At 37.5% G+C, this 14,772-nt stretch overlaps 1 protein-coding gene across 2 annotated transcripts in view; it reads left to right on the forward strand.

The window, feature by feature from the left end:
• The window catches only part of TAMM41 (TAM41 mitochondrial translocator assembly and maintenance homolog), a 43,671-nt gene extending 35,158 nt beyond the window's left edge, over window positions 1-8,513 (forward strand). Inside the window, exons 8-9 of one of the 2 annotated variants that reach the window (XM_074959829.1) lie at window positions 5,962-6,067; window positions 6,593-8,513. In XM_074959829.1, coding sequence (XP_074815930.1) covers window positions 5,962-6,038 — 77 coding nt within the window. In that variant the 3' untranslated portion in view covers window positions 6,039-6,067; window positions 6,593-8,513. Of the gene's footprint in view, window positions 1-5,961 lie in introns of both variants that reach the window. The other variant, XM_074959828.1, reaches the window with a different exon arrangement.
• Window positions 8,514-14,772: the final 6,259 nt, after the last annotated feature.

Here is a 14,772-nt window from a genome sequence, read left to right on the forward strand (position 1 = left end):
TCACTTATGAAAGTGTTGGCTTAAGTGCCTTCACACAGGAACTCTGTGGCAGCGCAGAAGTAGAATTCGATTCTCAAGGATGGTATTCAACTGCCTAAACCTTGAGACTCCTGTATCTTCCTGCAGTCCTCTATCTAACTCATTCCATCCCTTCCAAATTCTGCAGTAAAGGGCAGGGGTCCTACAGACAAGTTTCTTTCACTACAAAGTCCAGATTCATCCCCAGAAACCCATCCATCTTGTGCACTGAACTGAGGCAGGGGTTCTGTAGAGGAAAAAGTCATACATAAGCATGGAATTAAAGGTTTACCAGGGGACCTGATTAAGGTTGCCACTGGATATTTCATAACTTCAGAGTGCTTGACTTCGCAACATAAGTTTGTGGATGTAATAAATATTTAGTTTACATTTGTATCATGCTAGATCTCTCCTGGAGTTCAGGAAAGAATGTTTTTTCGTTTGCTTAGAAATTAATTATTAATAGAATTATTTTGCTTATTACTACTGCTTTATATTTTCCTCCAAGTGTGAGGCTCATAAAATCTTTGTGATTGTTCCATCAATTTAAAGGCTTGTAGTATGTTTTAAAGGAGACCTTGAACCAATTTCGATTGAAGTTTCATCAATACTTCAGATATTTGCTGCTAGGGGACTGTCACTAATACATGTACTTCAGAATGTCTAATCTGTACTGCTTAATTAATATTTAAAGAGTAGTAACGTCTGTTTGTTTTTAGTTCCAACCAGTTCATTTTCTTATTTATTGAGATACAGGACACAAATATGTGGCAGATCCATAGTGGTGCAGTTGTTTTAATAGTACAGTACCACAAATCTGTTCTAGGAACAGGCCTTAAAGAGCTGAGTTCATTTTAATTCAGTTACACCTAAAGATACTGATTTTGTTACTCTTTTTTCCTTAACAAAGATACCTCTCTTTTAACTCTAATTCTCCTAAGACGACTTTGAACTAGTAAAGATGTGAAAAAGTGTTATGGATCTTCACTTATGTATCCAACTGTCCCTTACACCCTTCTTTCTCACACAGTCCTATTCAGGTGATACTGGCAAGCATATAGATAAGTGGCAATGCCAGCCATTGAATCAGTGGTTTGAAGCTCTTTGTCCATTTTCCTTCTATTCCTGGCAACTGTGTTGGCAAGGCCTGATGTCTGGAATCTCATCCCTAGTACATTTGTGCAACGTTGATGTTAATTTTCCCTACCATCATTCTAGCTGAAAGCCAGTGATTGGTAGTTCTGACTTTAGAAAAGGAGATAATATATCAATACTCCAGAAGCTTCCAGATAATCACTAAATGATGTTTAATTAGTACAACTAGTAAAGGATATTTGTTGCTTTTTGTAATAGCCTTGCTGCTTTAAAAAAAAAAAACTGTGGATCCTAAAACACCTACAATCCAGCCTTTAACAAGCTAATCTATACCATGCTGTTAAAGTGAGAGTACAGTAATTCATATCCAGGGTGGTGGTCATTACTTAGCGGGCACACTGTTTGTTTGCTAACATTATTTGGCAGAGTACACAGACATAACAAAGAATTTCAACCCATCTAACAGGACTATCCTTCATCTTTCTCTGCCAGTGTGGTTTTCAAATAGAGCTTGAGCTCTGTATTTTTGTTTGTTGTTAAATGCCCTATTTAGCTTTTGAAAATGTGCCTGTATAATTTCTGAAGTCTGTGGGGAGATTTCTGGTCTGTTTTCTATTAGAGATGGCACCATCGTTTGATTTATTTTTCCTCCTCGCTGGAGTCTGTATAGTCTTGTAGAACTGAAAACTTTGACATTTTATGTTTAGTTACTCTTAAGGAGTGATTGTATGTTGATATTTTTGAGTTTGGAAACTTTATTTAAAATAAAATCATACTTCATTATATTGACAGGAATGAACCATTGAGCTACAGGTTTCTGTGAGACAAACATACATTCCATTGAATGTTGACAAATACATGTGTCAGATATACCAAGGGACTTTTCTGCTTCTACTCTTCATTTTATTTATTTATTTATTTATCTAAGGGACTGAGTTAATGGGTAAAATATTGCAAACTAAATAATCTCTGTTGCTGAAGTTCCATTGAAGTCCACACACATGCTTGAGTGTTGTCCTAAATAAGAGATGTTTTTTGAGAATTGGAAACTAAATTTGCCTTATGTTTTATGGACACTTTGCTGTAATTATGGGCAAGCAGCCTTTATATGTTGACATCCATTGTTTGGTGCAGTGGCTGTTAACCAGCCAACAGCAAATATTAACCACTGCTCCACTTCACTGTAAATGCAGCTGTTTAATAGTGCAGTGGTTCTCATCCAGGGGTGTGTGTACCCTTGGGGGTACACAATAGTCTTACGGGGATACATCAACTCATATAGATATTTACATAGTTTTACAACAGGCCACATAAAAAGCACTAGCAAAGTCTGTACAAGCTAAAATGTCATACAGACGATGACTTGGTTATACTGCTCTATGCACTATACACTGAAATGTAAGTACGATATTTATATTCCAGTTTATTTATTTTATAATTATATAGTAAAAAAAGAAAGTAAAAATTTTTTCAGTAAGTGTGCTGTTACACGTTTTTGTATTTGTATGTTTGATTTTGTAAGCAAGTAGTTTTTAAGTGAGGTGAAACTTGGGCATACGCAAGACAAATCAGACTCCTGAAAGGGGTACAGTAGTCCAGAAAGGTTGAGAGCCACTGTGATAGTGCATATGTTAATCCTGAACATGAGTACGTGACAGGAAGTGAAGAATACCCCCTCTACTGTAGCTACAGGGGAAGTTTGGGAAAATGGCTGAATTTCAACATTCCAGGATATTTGGGCTAACCCCTTGCTCTTACAAAAAAAATTGATTTGGGACCCTTAATGGCCAGAAGCACTTATAACCTCTTATGGCTCAATCCCCAAAAACGTTTGCAGTTGTGCATTATTTTAAGTCTTTGTTCTGCATTGTCTGGTGGAAAAATTTAAGTGGGGGGAAGGAGGGAGAGGAGGAGACCCACCCTCCAAGTAATCATGGATTCATAGTAAAAGCTGAAAGATAGTTGTTGTCCAAGTGCTCACGAGTATGTCTTCAAACAGATTCTGAAACGGGTGTAGAATTGTGACCATTAACTTTTACTACAGATGTGACTCATCACCCAGAGGGCTGTTATAAGCAATTGGCTATATGCAAGAACCTGCATTTTTTTGTAGCATGATGGGTTGGCATAGGAATATATAAAACCTCTTATTACATAAGATTCCAGTCTCAAGGCTGAAGTGGGTGGGGTTCAGTAGAGTGCTCACTGCAGGGAGGATATTAAGAAAATCTCTTAATGTTCAACAGCTGCAAGAGGCTGTACTGGTTGGCAAGCAGATAAAACTGGCTGGCTTTTCTGACTGCAGTGCCAATACAGCAAAGGAGCCCTGCAGGGATATATTAACTGCTTTACTGCTGATATTCCATCTGCCATACTGTTGTTATAGCGAGAGTACATTGATTTCATTGGAATGGCAGAACATAATTTTTACGTACAGCAACTTCAGTATTACAGGTTTGTGTTTTCTTGGTGTACAGTACCCTGGTAGCTTGGGCAGTAGTCAACAGGGTCATATTTTTTTAGGCAATATATTATTATTATATTATATATAATATATATATATATATATTATATATAATATTATAAATAATATTATTTGGGACAGGAACTATCCTTTTTTCTGTTTTACTGTGCGTAGTGCAATGGAGTCCTAGTCCATGACCAAAGCTCCTAGATGGTACCGTAATGCAAATAACAGATTTGTCATTTACTTTTCTTCACTGCAGTATTCTAGAGTCCATATGCATGCAACTATATAAATTTTAATTTGAAAAGTATTGTGTATGGTACATATGATACATATTCCAAACAAAGTTCTCTGTTAATGCTTGGGTTGAACAGTTAGGTACTCAAGTGAATAAATGCAAAAATTAAGATTGCATGCACATCCTTAACTCAACCTTTTCCTGCATGTCCATTATTTAGTTTTTAATGACATAATCCCATTGTTTCTGCAATTTATAATACTTTCTCTACAGTGCTCAGTACTCAAGTAATATCTTGTAACTTTGTATATACACTTGCACTTCTTTCATTATGTTAATTGTCCAGTATTTCTTTGACTTAAAATATTATTTAAAATACTTTTTATATGAAATTGATTACTGCTTAAGGTATATTTTAATAATTGAATGAGATGTACATCATCTTCTTTCCACCCTTCCAAAGATGCTATTCAGTGGATGATACACTTAACTCTGAATCTAAGTTGCCTGTCTGTGTCAGCAAGCTGTCACTGTTCCGTTATACTGAAGTATGTTTAGCAAATATGGTTAAATTACTTCAATGTACTTTCTTAGTCTGGCATACAGAGTAATGCACAGTTCTGCAAGCTGATATGCATACATAAGGTTGTAGAAAAGCTAGTATATAGTTTAGAGTACATTTTGATGCATACGTACAAGGGGGCAGAACTATAACTGTGCAGCCTTAAAATCTTGATTTTCAGACTTCTGAGTGCTTAACCCTGTAACTTCAATGTTCTTATCTTAATGTAGGGAATTTCATAGTATTTTTTTAAATTAAAAACTGGGGGGAGGAGGTAAGAAATACATAAAAAGTGTCACTCTCCAGGGCCTCAAAGCTTTGCTGGCTTGCCAAAAATGAGCAATACTTCGTTTTAAATTTCATAATTTGGTACACTATGGTTAAACACAGCAGAACATCATGTCCCTTTCGCATTAGGCCCACAAGAGAGGATCCCTCTCCTGCAAACTTTAGGAACTGAGTCACTAAAGGTGCATCTTGCAAAGTACACAGAAATAGACCCTCAGCCTTTCACACCTAGAATGTGCACAAGTACGGAGGCAATGGCTGCTTTAGATCTCAGGCTCAGCCCTTGCATACCTTCATGAAAACTAGCCATGCATGCATGTGCAATGTCCTTCCTTACACACTTAATGAAGAAGTGATATGCAGCATTCTACTCCAAAAAGCTCAAATCAGAACAAATTTTCACCACAATACTCAGAGGCACTTTTCCTCTGAGAGCTTTTACCTTGCCAAATTTCATCTTTCACTTTATGGCTCTTTCAATTGCAGGACTGTTTTAAGAGAAATGTTCAAGAATTTCTTTATAATGGGAGAAGCGTAATTTTTTCATTCAGGTCCTAATCATCATCTTGACCTCTGCTCCAATAGCTGATAATCCTTGCTGGTTGGACTCAGGATCCGCTCACAGATGTCATCTAGTGGTGGCCCGGCCCCTCGGCTTCCTGACTTCTCCAGACAGTCCTTCTAGTATTCGGCTCTGCCTCTGCTGGGCCAGCATGTTCTGTTGCATTACTTATGGTCTCTATCAACTTTTTGGCATTCACTCCCATGTCATCATGCTCTCCCACTTAGCAGAACACACGCAGTGGGTGGTGGAGAGCAGGGACACAGCAATGCTTGACAAGCTGTTCCACAAGGATATGCAATGCAAATGCCTCCTGAGTTGTCACTGCAGGTATCTTCAGCAGTGTTAAGAGTAACAGGCAGATATGTCTGCATACATGTATACAATTATAACTTCACAGTCCTTTACTCATTTTGACTCTTATTGTCACCAGAAGCACTTCAGGGTGAACAGTGCCTACCCTGTTTTGAATCATGCATTATCATTCTTAGCGGTTGCTATCCATGGAATTTGTCAATTTTGTCTATCTCTCACGTGCCATCAGCCTCTATTAGCTACTATATCATGAATCTGTCAAGAAAAGGAAAAGTTAGCTATCTGCTGTTGCTATACAAATAGCCTTTGATCACCTTTCCAGGGAAGTATTTTATTTGAAGATTTGTTTAAGGCTTTCTCAAGAACTAAATAGTTGTTTCTCTTCCTAAGTTCTGCCTGTCTTGTTTTTTTCTTAGGGTTGAAGAAATCAGTGACTTACAGTATGAAGAAAATGTATAAAATGACAAAAGGATGCCTAAGGAAGGCTTCCTGATGTCCAAGTTGTGTACATACTATGTATAGGTAAATAAACAGACTTCTTTTTCTCTGCAAATATTGTGCAATTGGTACCTGTTGCGTAACTGCCTATGTAAACTGTGGATCGGTAGCAACAATTATACTATGTATATACAAATACTTGCTCACATGGGGTGCGGATCTCATTTGGTGCAGATAATTTGCTAATGGCAGAGGGAATTATTTTGCAATTATACTTAAGGTTTTCCTGCATATATTAATGATTTGACTCTCAAATACATTTGCCAGAAATGCTTGTTTGCACATCTGAAAGCAAAAAAATAAAATTCCTATATGTTTGATAGCTTTCCTTTCCAAAATAGTCCAGATTCTTTCTTCTCAAGCTTTCTCCTGTTCTCATCTCCAGTCTCTTCTGAGGAGTTTATAGAATTGTGGGGTCCAGTTGAGTTTTAACTAGATATTAAAACTTTCCCCATACAATTCTTTCTTTCTTTCTTTATTTTTTTACGTTAAATCCATTTGAGCACATGTATTTTAAGAGTGCAATATTACTCTATAACCCTTCTGCAGAGTGGGATCCATCAAGAATACATTTTTCTCACACACAACCCAGAAAATACTTAATGAGAGAGAAGCATTTTGGAGGATATATTTCACTGTCTGTGCCATGTCTGGGAGCATAGGTAACTGAAGAGTTACGAGCCGGTAAGGTATCTTAAAGGCCAGCAATTCTTGGCAATCCTTTTAGTTGACAGCAACATAACTCACAACTAAATAGTGGCTGGGAGGTTATATTTCAAAACAAGGTCAATTTTCATTAAGCTTCTGTGTAAGTAATGTGTAAGTTACGCAATATATTTTAAGTGTTCTGCACTACCAACTCACAAAGTGCTTTAAAATCAGCCTGGTTAAAATCATGGACATTGTTATTAGTTACAGTATACACTACTTGATTAATGTAAATTGTAAAATGTGTGTGAAAATACTGGCCATAAGGATAGAACCTATTTTCCTCCAATTAATCAGATCAGCTTTACAAAAGAGATTCAACTACCATATTCCTATTACTTTTCAATAAGTTATTAAAGATGCGGTCAGTGGAGGCATTGACCTTTTAATGTAAAGAGAATCTTTGATATGGTGTATTAGGAGTAGCTGCTGAAAATAATGGGAATGTTTGAGAATTCCTTTTTCTCTTTGGATCAAGTGGCTTTACTTCATTGTTTATTCAGAAATGGCTTTTCTTAACAGGTGTTCTCCATATGAAGGGACTTGACAGGGGCATCCTTTTTCTCACTGTTTGATCTGGTTTTAAAGCCAGTGGCAGTCGCAATAAGGGAAAAACAATAATATAAAGAGGTTAGGAATTTAAAAGCAACTTTCCCACAGACTACATTTTTTGTTGCATAACCTTAATTACTCAGATTTATCATTTGATTTCATTTAATTGGAAGTTTTAGGAAAATCTTAAATTACAAAAGGAATTGAGGGTGCAAAACCAGCTGTTACCTATTTCCAAGGAGTAATTTAAGTATATCATGCAGCTTGGAAATTTGAGTGGGAAGCTGAGGAAATAACATAGTGTAACATGGCTCATTAATTCAGTTCTGCTTTCATCACCATTGAACAGATGTAACAATCTATGATTTTAAAATCCTGAAGAGCTTAAAGTGGTTAAATTTAAATCTAGAGTCAGTAGATAAAACTAGATTGTTCCATTTAAAACTTTATTGGAATAAGACTGATAATACAGAACATTGAATATCCTCCTAAAGCCATTGTTCCTATTAACTGTCTTTCCTATATGTATATTCCTGTCATTTTGTCACCCATCAGTAGTTGGTTACAAATCTTGGAATAGGGTCAAAGAAACCGGACAAACATTTCTGTGTAGTGTGCACTTTCTGGTAGTGGTAGGCTTTACGTTTCCAAACTTCCAGGAATACAATATGTTTGGCTAAAATTTCCATATTGATTGTTTCAGAGAAAAAAAAGTAAAAAGATGGCAAGGGAATTTATATTGGAGAACGGCTGAAAACCCATTCCTTCCATGAGTTGCCAATATTATAATAGTAAGTCTCTGCCTCATACTATTAGGTATGTTAGAGAGGCTCAGAAAGTTGGTTTGCAGCTGCTTCTGTACCCTGTGGAAAGAGACCATGAATCAGTAAGCCTAGGATATTCAGAAATGCAAGAGAAAAGTGAAACTGGGCAAACAGGTTAGTCTTCAAGCACAAAGAAAAAGAATATCATCCCCACGTAACAGGTGAAAGGTAGTGTCATCCTTGCATCACCTTTAAATAGAAAATAATTGGCACTACTTTTAACTGTGGCATATTCTGCAACAAAAGTTATTCAGGTTAGGAAACAGTTGTATATGTAGCTCTAGCATTGTGTGTCAGGTAGTAAGAGGACAAAGTCCCCTCTCTGAAGAGTTCATAATCTAAGTGGCATACACAAGGAGGATGGGGGTTGAGAGTTAAAAAAAAGACAGACTAGTGGAGCTGGGGCACATAACTAGTTAGTTCCTCAGGTTTTGGTTGGATTTTTTTTGGGGGGGGGGGGGGAGAGAATAAAAATAAAGGGTCTGCTTGATTGCCTGCTAGTCTTGTGTACAAAATACCACTTATCTTAACCAAAAATAGATATGGAACAAATACTTGAATAATCCCACAAATGATGTATTTTGTAGTAAAATGAGTAAAAATTCTCTGAAATCAGTTGCTGATTTAAAAATGAGGCTTATTCAGCAGCAAATTCTTAAGAATGTTGGACACCATTCAGAATGACAAAGGCAGGAATAGGAGATAATGACAAGACAAACACAAGCCTACTTCCTGTGCTGTTCAAATATCCTGAAGTGTGATGTTGGAGGGCCAGATGAGCGTAATCACCCCACTGGAAAGTTATGTCCCAATTTGACAGTGTGCTGATGAGCCATCCTGCATTCCCATTAAAGTGGGGGAAGTGCACCAGCCTGCAGGATTTAGTCCATGATAAAATAATTGAGAGGAATGTATTTCTCTGTAGAATTGTATTTTCCTGTGTGTATGTGTCTTCTGTTTTTGTAATCAAACTTTGAAAAAATAAAAATATTTTATATCAGGAAAATATCCACAGTTGTTTTGTGTGAAAAAATAATTTAGGTTCATAAGGTGCCTTTCACTGAACATGGGAGTGAAGACTGAAAGAATCACAGTCACAAGAATGTACAAACCAAATGTATATTACCAGATAATTCAAGTAGAGAACTAAAAAATTGCTCCAGCAAATTAACCCATTTGTTGTATCCTCTTCATATTTCATATAGGATGTACCAATTTTTCTTACCTGAGGGTGTTTATAATTCTATTACATCTAGAGGCCTCAACAAAGATCAGGGTTCCACTGTGCTAGGCGTCATACAAACACGCAAACGTTTTACAAATGTGAAGAGCGTACATTCTAAACAGACAAAACAAAGGGTGGACAAAAGGAATATCTGTATCCCCTAATTCATTATGAAGTGAAGAAGGATTAAGTGACATGTCCAAGGTAAAAGAAGATGTCTGTTGAAGAGCTGAGAACTGAATCCAACTCTCCTAATTCCCAGTCCAGTGCCTTGTCAGCAATATCCGATTTTGATCAGTAAAGTCTTAAATGCTTTGGCTCCCGTTGCTTCAACGACTGTCTCAGAGATTTCCTATATGCTGGTGCTGAGGCAGTTAAAATATTTTGATACCCCTGAGCTAATATCTGGCTGAGAGCACGATTAGCAAAGCTCTTAGGCACATGCTTAACTCAAGCCCTATTCACGTAGGGGATTTATGTTTCAATATAACTGGTCATTGAAGATTTGATTCTAACTAAATTTCCATCCTTTGGTTACTTTCAGTTGTTTCTTTGTTTTTTTTTTGTTTTTTTTAAATAAGGCAAATAGGGAAGTATGAATAGACCCTTCACTAAAAGAAGCCCATTAGGATGTTTTATATTGTAACATGCTCATATTTCACATATTCTTTTCATCAGAGTCCTCACTGACACAAGATCTTGGCATAAGCAACTGGTTATGTTTAAAGTGAGTGAGGAAATGCATTAGAGATGAGTTTGAGCTGTGGAGGAGAGGGTGAGAGTACAGTTTCTAAACAAACCAGAAATCTAATAATGTTTTAATGTGGGATTGCTGTTTTGAGAGGTGCCCACTCATGAAAAATGGTTCAGAACTTTAGAAATAACTTGATCTGATCTGTGAGAGTGAGGTTTGACCCCGGTTTCTGCTATAGAGCAGAGCTGTCTTCATTGTGAGCCTACTTAGCTGAGCAAGGGCATATGTTTAATAAGTAATGTTCTCTGGGGGGGATGTATTGCTCTCTGCTCAACAGCTAAGTAAACATTTTTATGTGCAACAGATGTTTTGTATGGAGCCAAACCCTCCAAAGCTTTAAAATGTAGGCTCCTTCCAGTGACTCAGTCTCTTTCACATTACAGGTGTTACTTTATTGTAGAGCTTGCCTGTAACTTGAGTTGGTTTTATTTGTCTTACATAACTGAAGTAAGCCAAGCTAAGATATGCACTGCATAGTGGTGAACTTTCTTTGTGCACAGCAACAGAATAGGCCATTTCTTATTCTCCAAGGAGAGGATTAAAAATCCCAGTTTGAGCATGCCTAGTTTACTCCATCTGTTGATACATTACAAATATTCCAGTCTGTGTAGTAAATCTTGTAAGAGAGACTTGAAAAACTTCTCTTTTGGTTCGGGTAGGCAGAAAGCTTTTCTTTCAATGGGTTCTGCTCTGTAAATCATTTATCTTTGTGCTTTTAAAAGTGTCCTACCTTTCCCCTTGAGGCCATTGGTCTTGTATGTATTTAGCTTTTTGGCAGAAAGCCATGAATGAATCATAGGCAAGTGCAGCACACATTCTGAGCTCCTCTCTTTTGTACAGTTAAAGTTTTACATTTAATTTTTCTGTGTATTTCAGATATTTTTGTTGCTTTTGACGTTCCCAGCAATGGTTAGAAATGACCCCTTGCAGTTTACAGCTATAATTCACTAAAATAGCTAGCAATCATGACGTGGAAAGCTAGTTTTAGGAGAACATGTACTGGTAACTGTCTTCAGTGTGTTAAGGTGTATTTGCCCTTCTACAATGTTAGTGACTTCCTCTACTTCAAATTTTCATTACATCTGTAACTTTGTTTTATTGAAAAAAGAAATGGAGTACTTGTGGCACCTTAGAGACTGACCAGTTTATTTGAGCATAAGCTTTCGTGATACAGTATGCATCCGATGAAGTGAGCTGTAGCTCACGAAAGCTTATGCTCAAATAAATTGGTTAGTCTCTAAGGTGCCACAAGTACTCCTTTTCTTTTTGCGAATACAGACTAACACAGCTGTTACTCTGAAACCTTTGTTTTATTGCTCTCTCTCCTGCCTAAACCGTGTCATCCTTCCATTCTCCTGCATGTTTCCCTGCTGCTTGGTTACATCTCACTTGGATTTGATTCCCACCTAGTTCATTCTCTTCTCCCCAAAACATTCATTTTACTGGTCTCTGGCAGCTCCAGATCTTGTTTCCCTCACCTAATCATCCTGTATGAGCAGTGTGCCCAGTAGAAGCAGTTAGGTGGGTGGCTCCTCATTTTGACGTGCTTTAACAGGCATCCATGCTTTCTTCTCAGTGAAAGACATCGGTAGAAGCTACTAGACACTACCATAGGCGAGTCAGCATGATGGGACCAGCTAGCTCTCCTCACACCAGGCAAGAGCTCTTCAGACCACAGTTTGAGAAACACTACAGTAAACTGTATTCTGTCTGGACAGATAAAGGGAACTTTTAAATCAAGATTTCTCAGACCAGAGCTGGCAAAGTAGCAAAAATAGGTTGAATGGAAAAGTCCCTGTCCAGATGCAGCATCTATGTCTGTTAGAAACCCACTTCTCTCTGCACCCACCCATCTCAGGAATGGGCCCCTTTGTCAACAAAAATTTGGTCTCATGAACAACCATCTAAATAATATTTCTGTATCCTGATCCTAGCTGTGCAGTGACAACCATACTACAGATGGTTACATTTTATATAATATAGCATATTATGTATGAAATTGGCCAGCTGCTCCGGAGTGGATGCTCACTTCAACTAATATCGCCCGTCCACCAAAGATGGGTGGTTCTCCCCCTGCGTAAGTCCTCTTTTTGTTGCAGCAATAAGTGGGACATAATTAAGATTTGCCAGTTCTTCCAGGTGTTTAGCCATATGAAGCTTCAACGATCTAATGCTATATTTAGAGTATCGGAAGTTGAAATTGAAGTGCAGGCTCTTTTAAATATCCTCACCTATGCCTGAAGAGTTCTCTCCTTTGGCATACTTTATCTGTTGACTTTGCATGTCAGTGCATTTGACTAACAGACTGAGTAAGGTAGCTGCAGGATTAGTTAAAAAGCAGATAGTCACCTAAGAACTATAAGTCTAACTTTCCATGGCTCCTCCATAATGTCCTGTGGTTTCAACATGTGCATTGATGCTTTGAGCAAATAGTCTTGTCAGAGAAAATCAGAGGATCTGTCTTGGTACTTTTGCATAGTTTCAATAGAAAATGAATCTTTTCCATTACCTGCAACTTGAGCAGAGGGTGACTAAATCAGAGTATCCCCTCCCATCCCCACCTTCTCTCATAACTATCATACCAAGCAGCACCAAAGAATAGGACTACTCCTCTCTGTAGGATGCCTTTTCCTATTAGATATTTTTAAATTACCAACATGCTCTGGTGATCAATGTGGGGTTAATGTCTGTGAAGTTATGAGATCCATTGTAAGATGTTCAAAAAGTACAAAGCATTATTACCTCTCCTATCAAGGCAATGTGAATCCCCTTTTTGTTGGACCTATTTTCTGCATTTGTGTAAAGGTTTATTCTTTTGTATATGTTATCTTTTGATGGAAGAAATAAAGTATGGCTTGGTTTATATAGCTAATGACATAAAACTTCTGCCACACTCACTGTTTCAAGTGTGCCACAAAGATTTGCAGTTGATAAAATTTCATTTTACCATATTTTGAAATTTATAAATCTGCCATAACAAAACCTTTGACTAATCTTGGACATGATTATTGGTAACAGGAGAAACAAGAGCAAGATGCTTACAGCCTATGTTTTTGTGGATTTTTACTCAGGTGTGTTAAATTGAGTAAATTGAAGAATAGATTAAACTGTAATAAATTAAAACAAAGTTTGAGATCAGATATAAGTGTATTCACAGAAAAAGAACATTGCAGGTAACCCTTGGAACCTAGTCTAAAATCATATGTCTCAGTAGTGTCTTCAGAATCCAATCATCTGATCAAACCTTGGTCTGTGAATAATCAGACTTTTACACCCTTTTCTCTTTTTTTTTTTTTTTTTAAAGTGCACACAGTGGCAAATCCTGATATACAAAGGGCTAACTTCTGACTTGATTTACACCCCCATGCAACCCTGTTGACTTTAGAGGACTCCCATAAGTTTTCAGTCAGGGTAGGAATTGGCTCCTAGAAGTGGTCTTCTTCCTTTCAATAGCAGTTGTAGGCAATAACATTGTCAGTCCTGTTCATTTTGCTTCACTTGCTTTTCCATTATGCCATAGGACTCTCTTTAAAATCCTGGATCTGCTACTGAATGCATGGACATCCTGCTTTATGATACAAAGAAAGGAAAGCTAATGAACCAGTTATAGGTCTCACTCCTTGCCTTACAGAACCCTTCCTACATGTCTTCAGTCCTGCACTATACAGACAGTCTGTTTTTTGGGATATTTGGTAAAGTCAGGTGTTTGGAACCCTAAGCATATTTTTATTTATTTATTTATTGCTGAAATCTTGCTGGTCTCTTGCTCTCCACTGACTCAGCACTGTGAGGCTTAGGTATGTGTTCTGGTCATTGTGAGATCACACAATCTATCATTTATTCTTAACAGCCTCTTTCATTCTTGCTTTGCTTTTTGTTACCTTTAAATAATGTATTCTAAATAGTCACTTCCTTTTTTTCTACTTTATTTGTAACTTCACTGGGAACGCCTCTTCAAGTAAAAAGGAGTCAATTTGTTATTTCTTTTTTAAAAGAAATCCTGCTTCATATTTTACCTGTACTAGGCCATTTGGAAAAGTGGAAGCTTCCATCTAGTACTATAACATAGCTCTTACATCCACTTGCAAAATGTGCTGGCTTTAGCAAATGGGGTAAAGGAGGAAGAAGGGGACACACATGTGACGGGTGCAAGTCATGTCACTTACAGCACTTCTGGAAGACACTGATAATATGGTGATGAGGGCAGTATGAGAACTTGAATAGATTAGAATACCCCCTTGTTTTGATTGGATAAAATGCCTGATCTTAGAAGTGCTTCAGACCAGCAGCAGCAGCTGTACTGATTTAGCATGGGACCAATGATTAAAAGTGGTTGGGACATGCCCTTTCGCACCCGATTACTCTTGGCTCCGTGGCGTATGGAACTTTGAGCAAGTGGAAAAACCCTGGAGGGGGCCCCTAATTGGCAATTCTCTCTTCATGTACAATAAGACCTTCTCTGAATTGATAGTTGTCCATAAAGGTGGTGGTGGTCAAAAGAGCATCAAGGAATTAGGTGCCCAACTCCTGTTGAAGTTGAATGATATTTGGACGCTTAACTCCATTTGTCATCTTTTTGAAAATCCTGGCTGTATTTGTTGCACACTTGCTCAGTGGTTTACAGGCATTGTAGTTCAAAATTTTTAAAGTAAATTTTATGAGCAAG

The sequence above is a fragment of the Natator depressus genome, chromosome 7, assembly GCF_965152275.1.
Source record: "Natator depressus isolate rNatDep1 chromosome 7, rNatDep2.hap1, whole genome shotgun sequence".
In the NCBI taxonomy this organism is placed as follows: Eukaryota; Metazoa; Chordata; order Testudines; family Cheloniidae; genus Natator; species Natator depressus.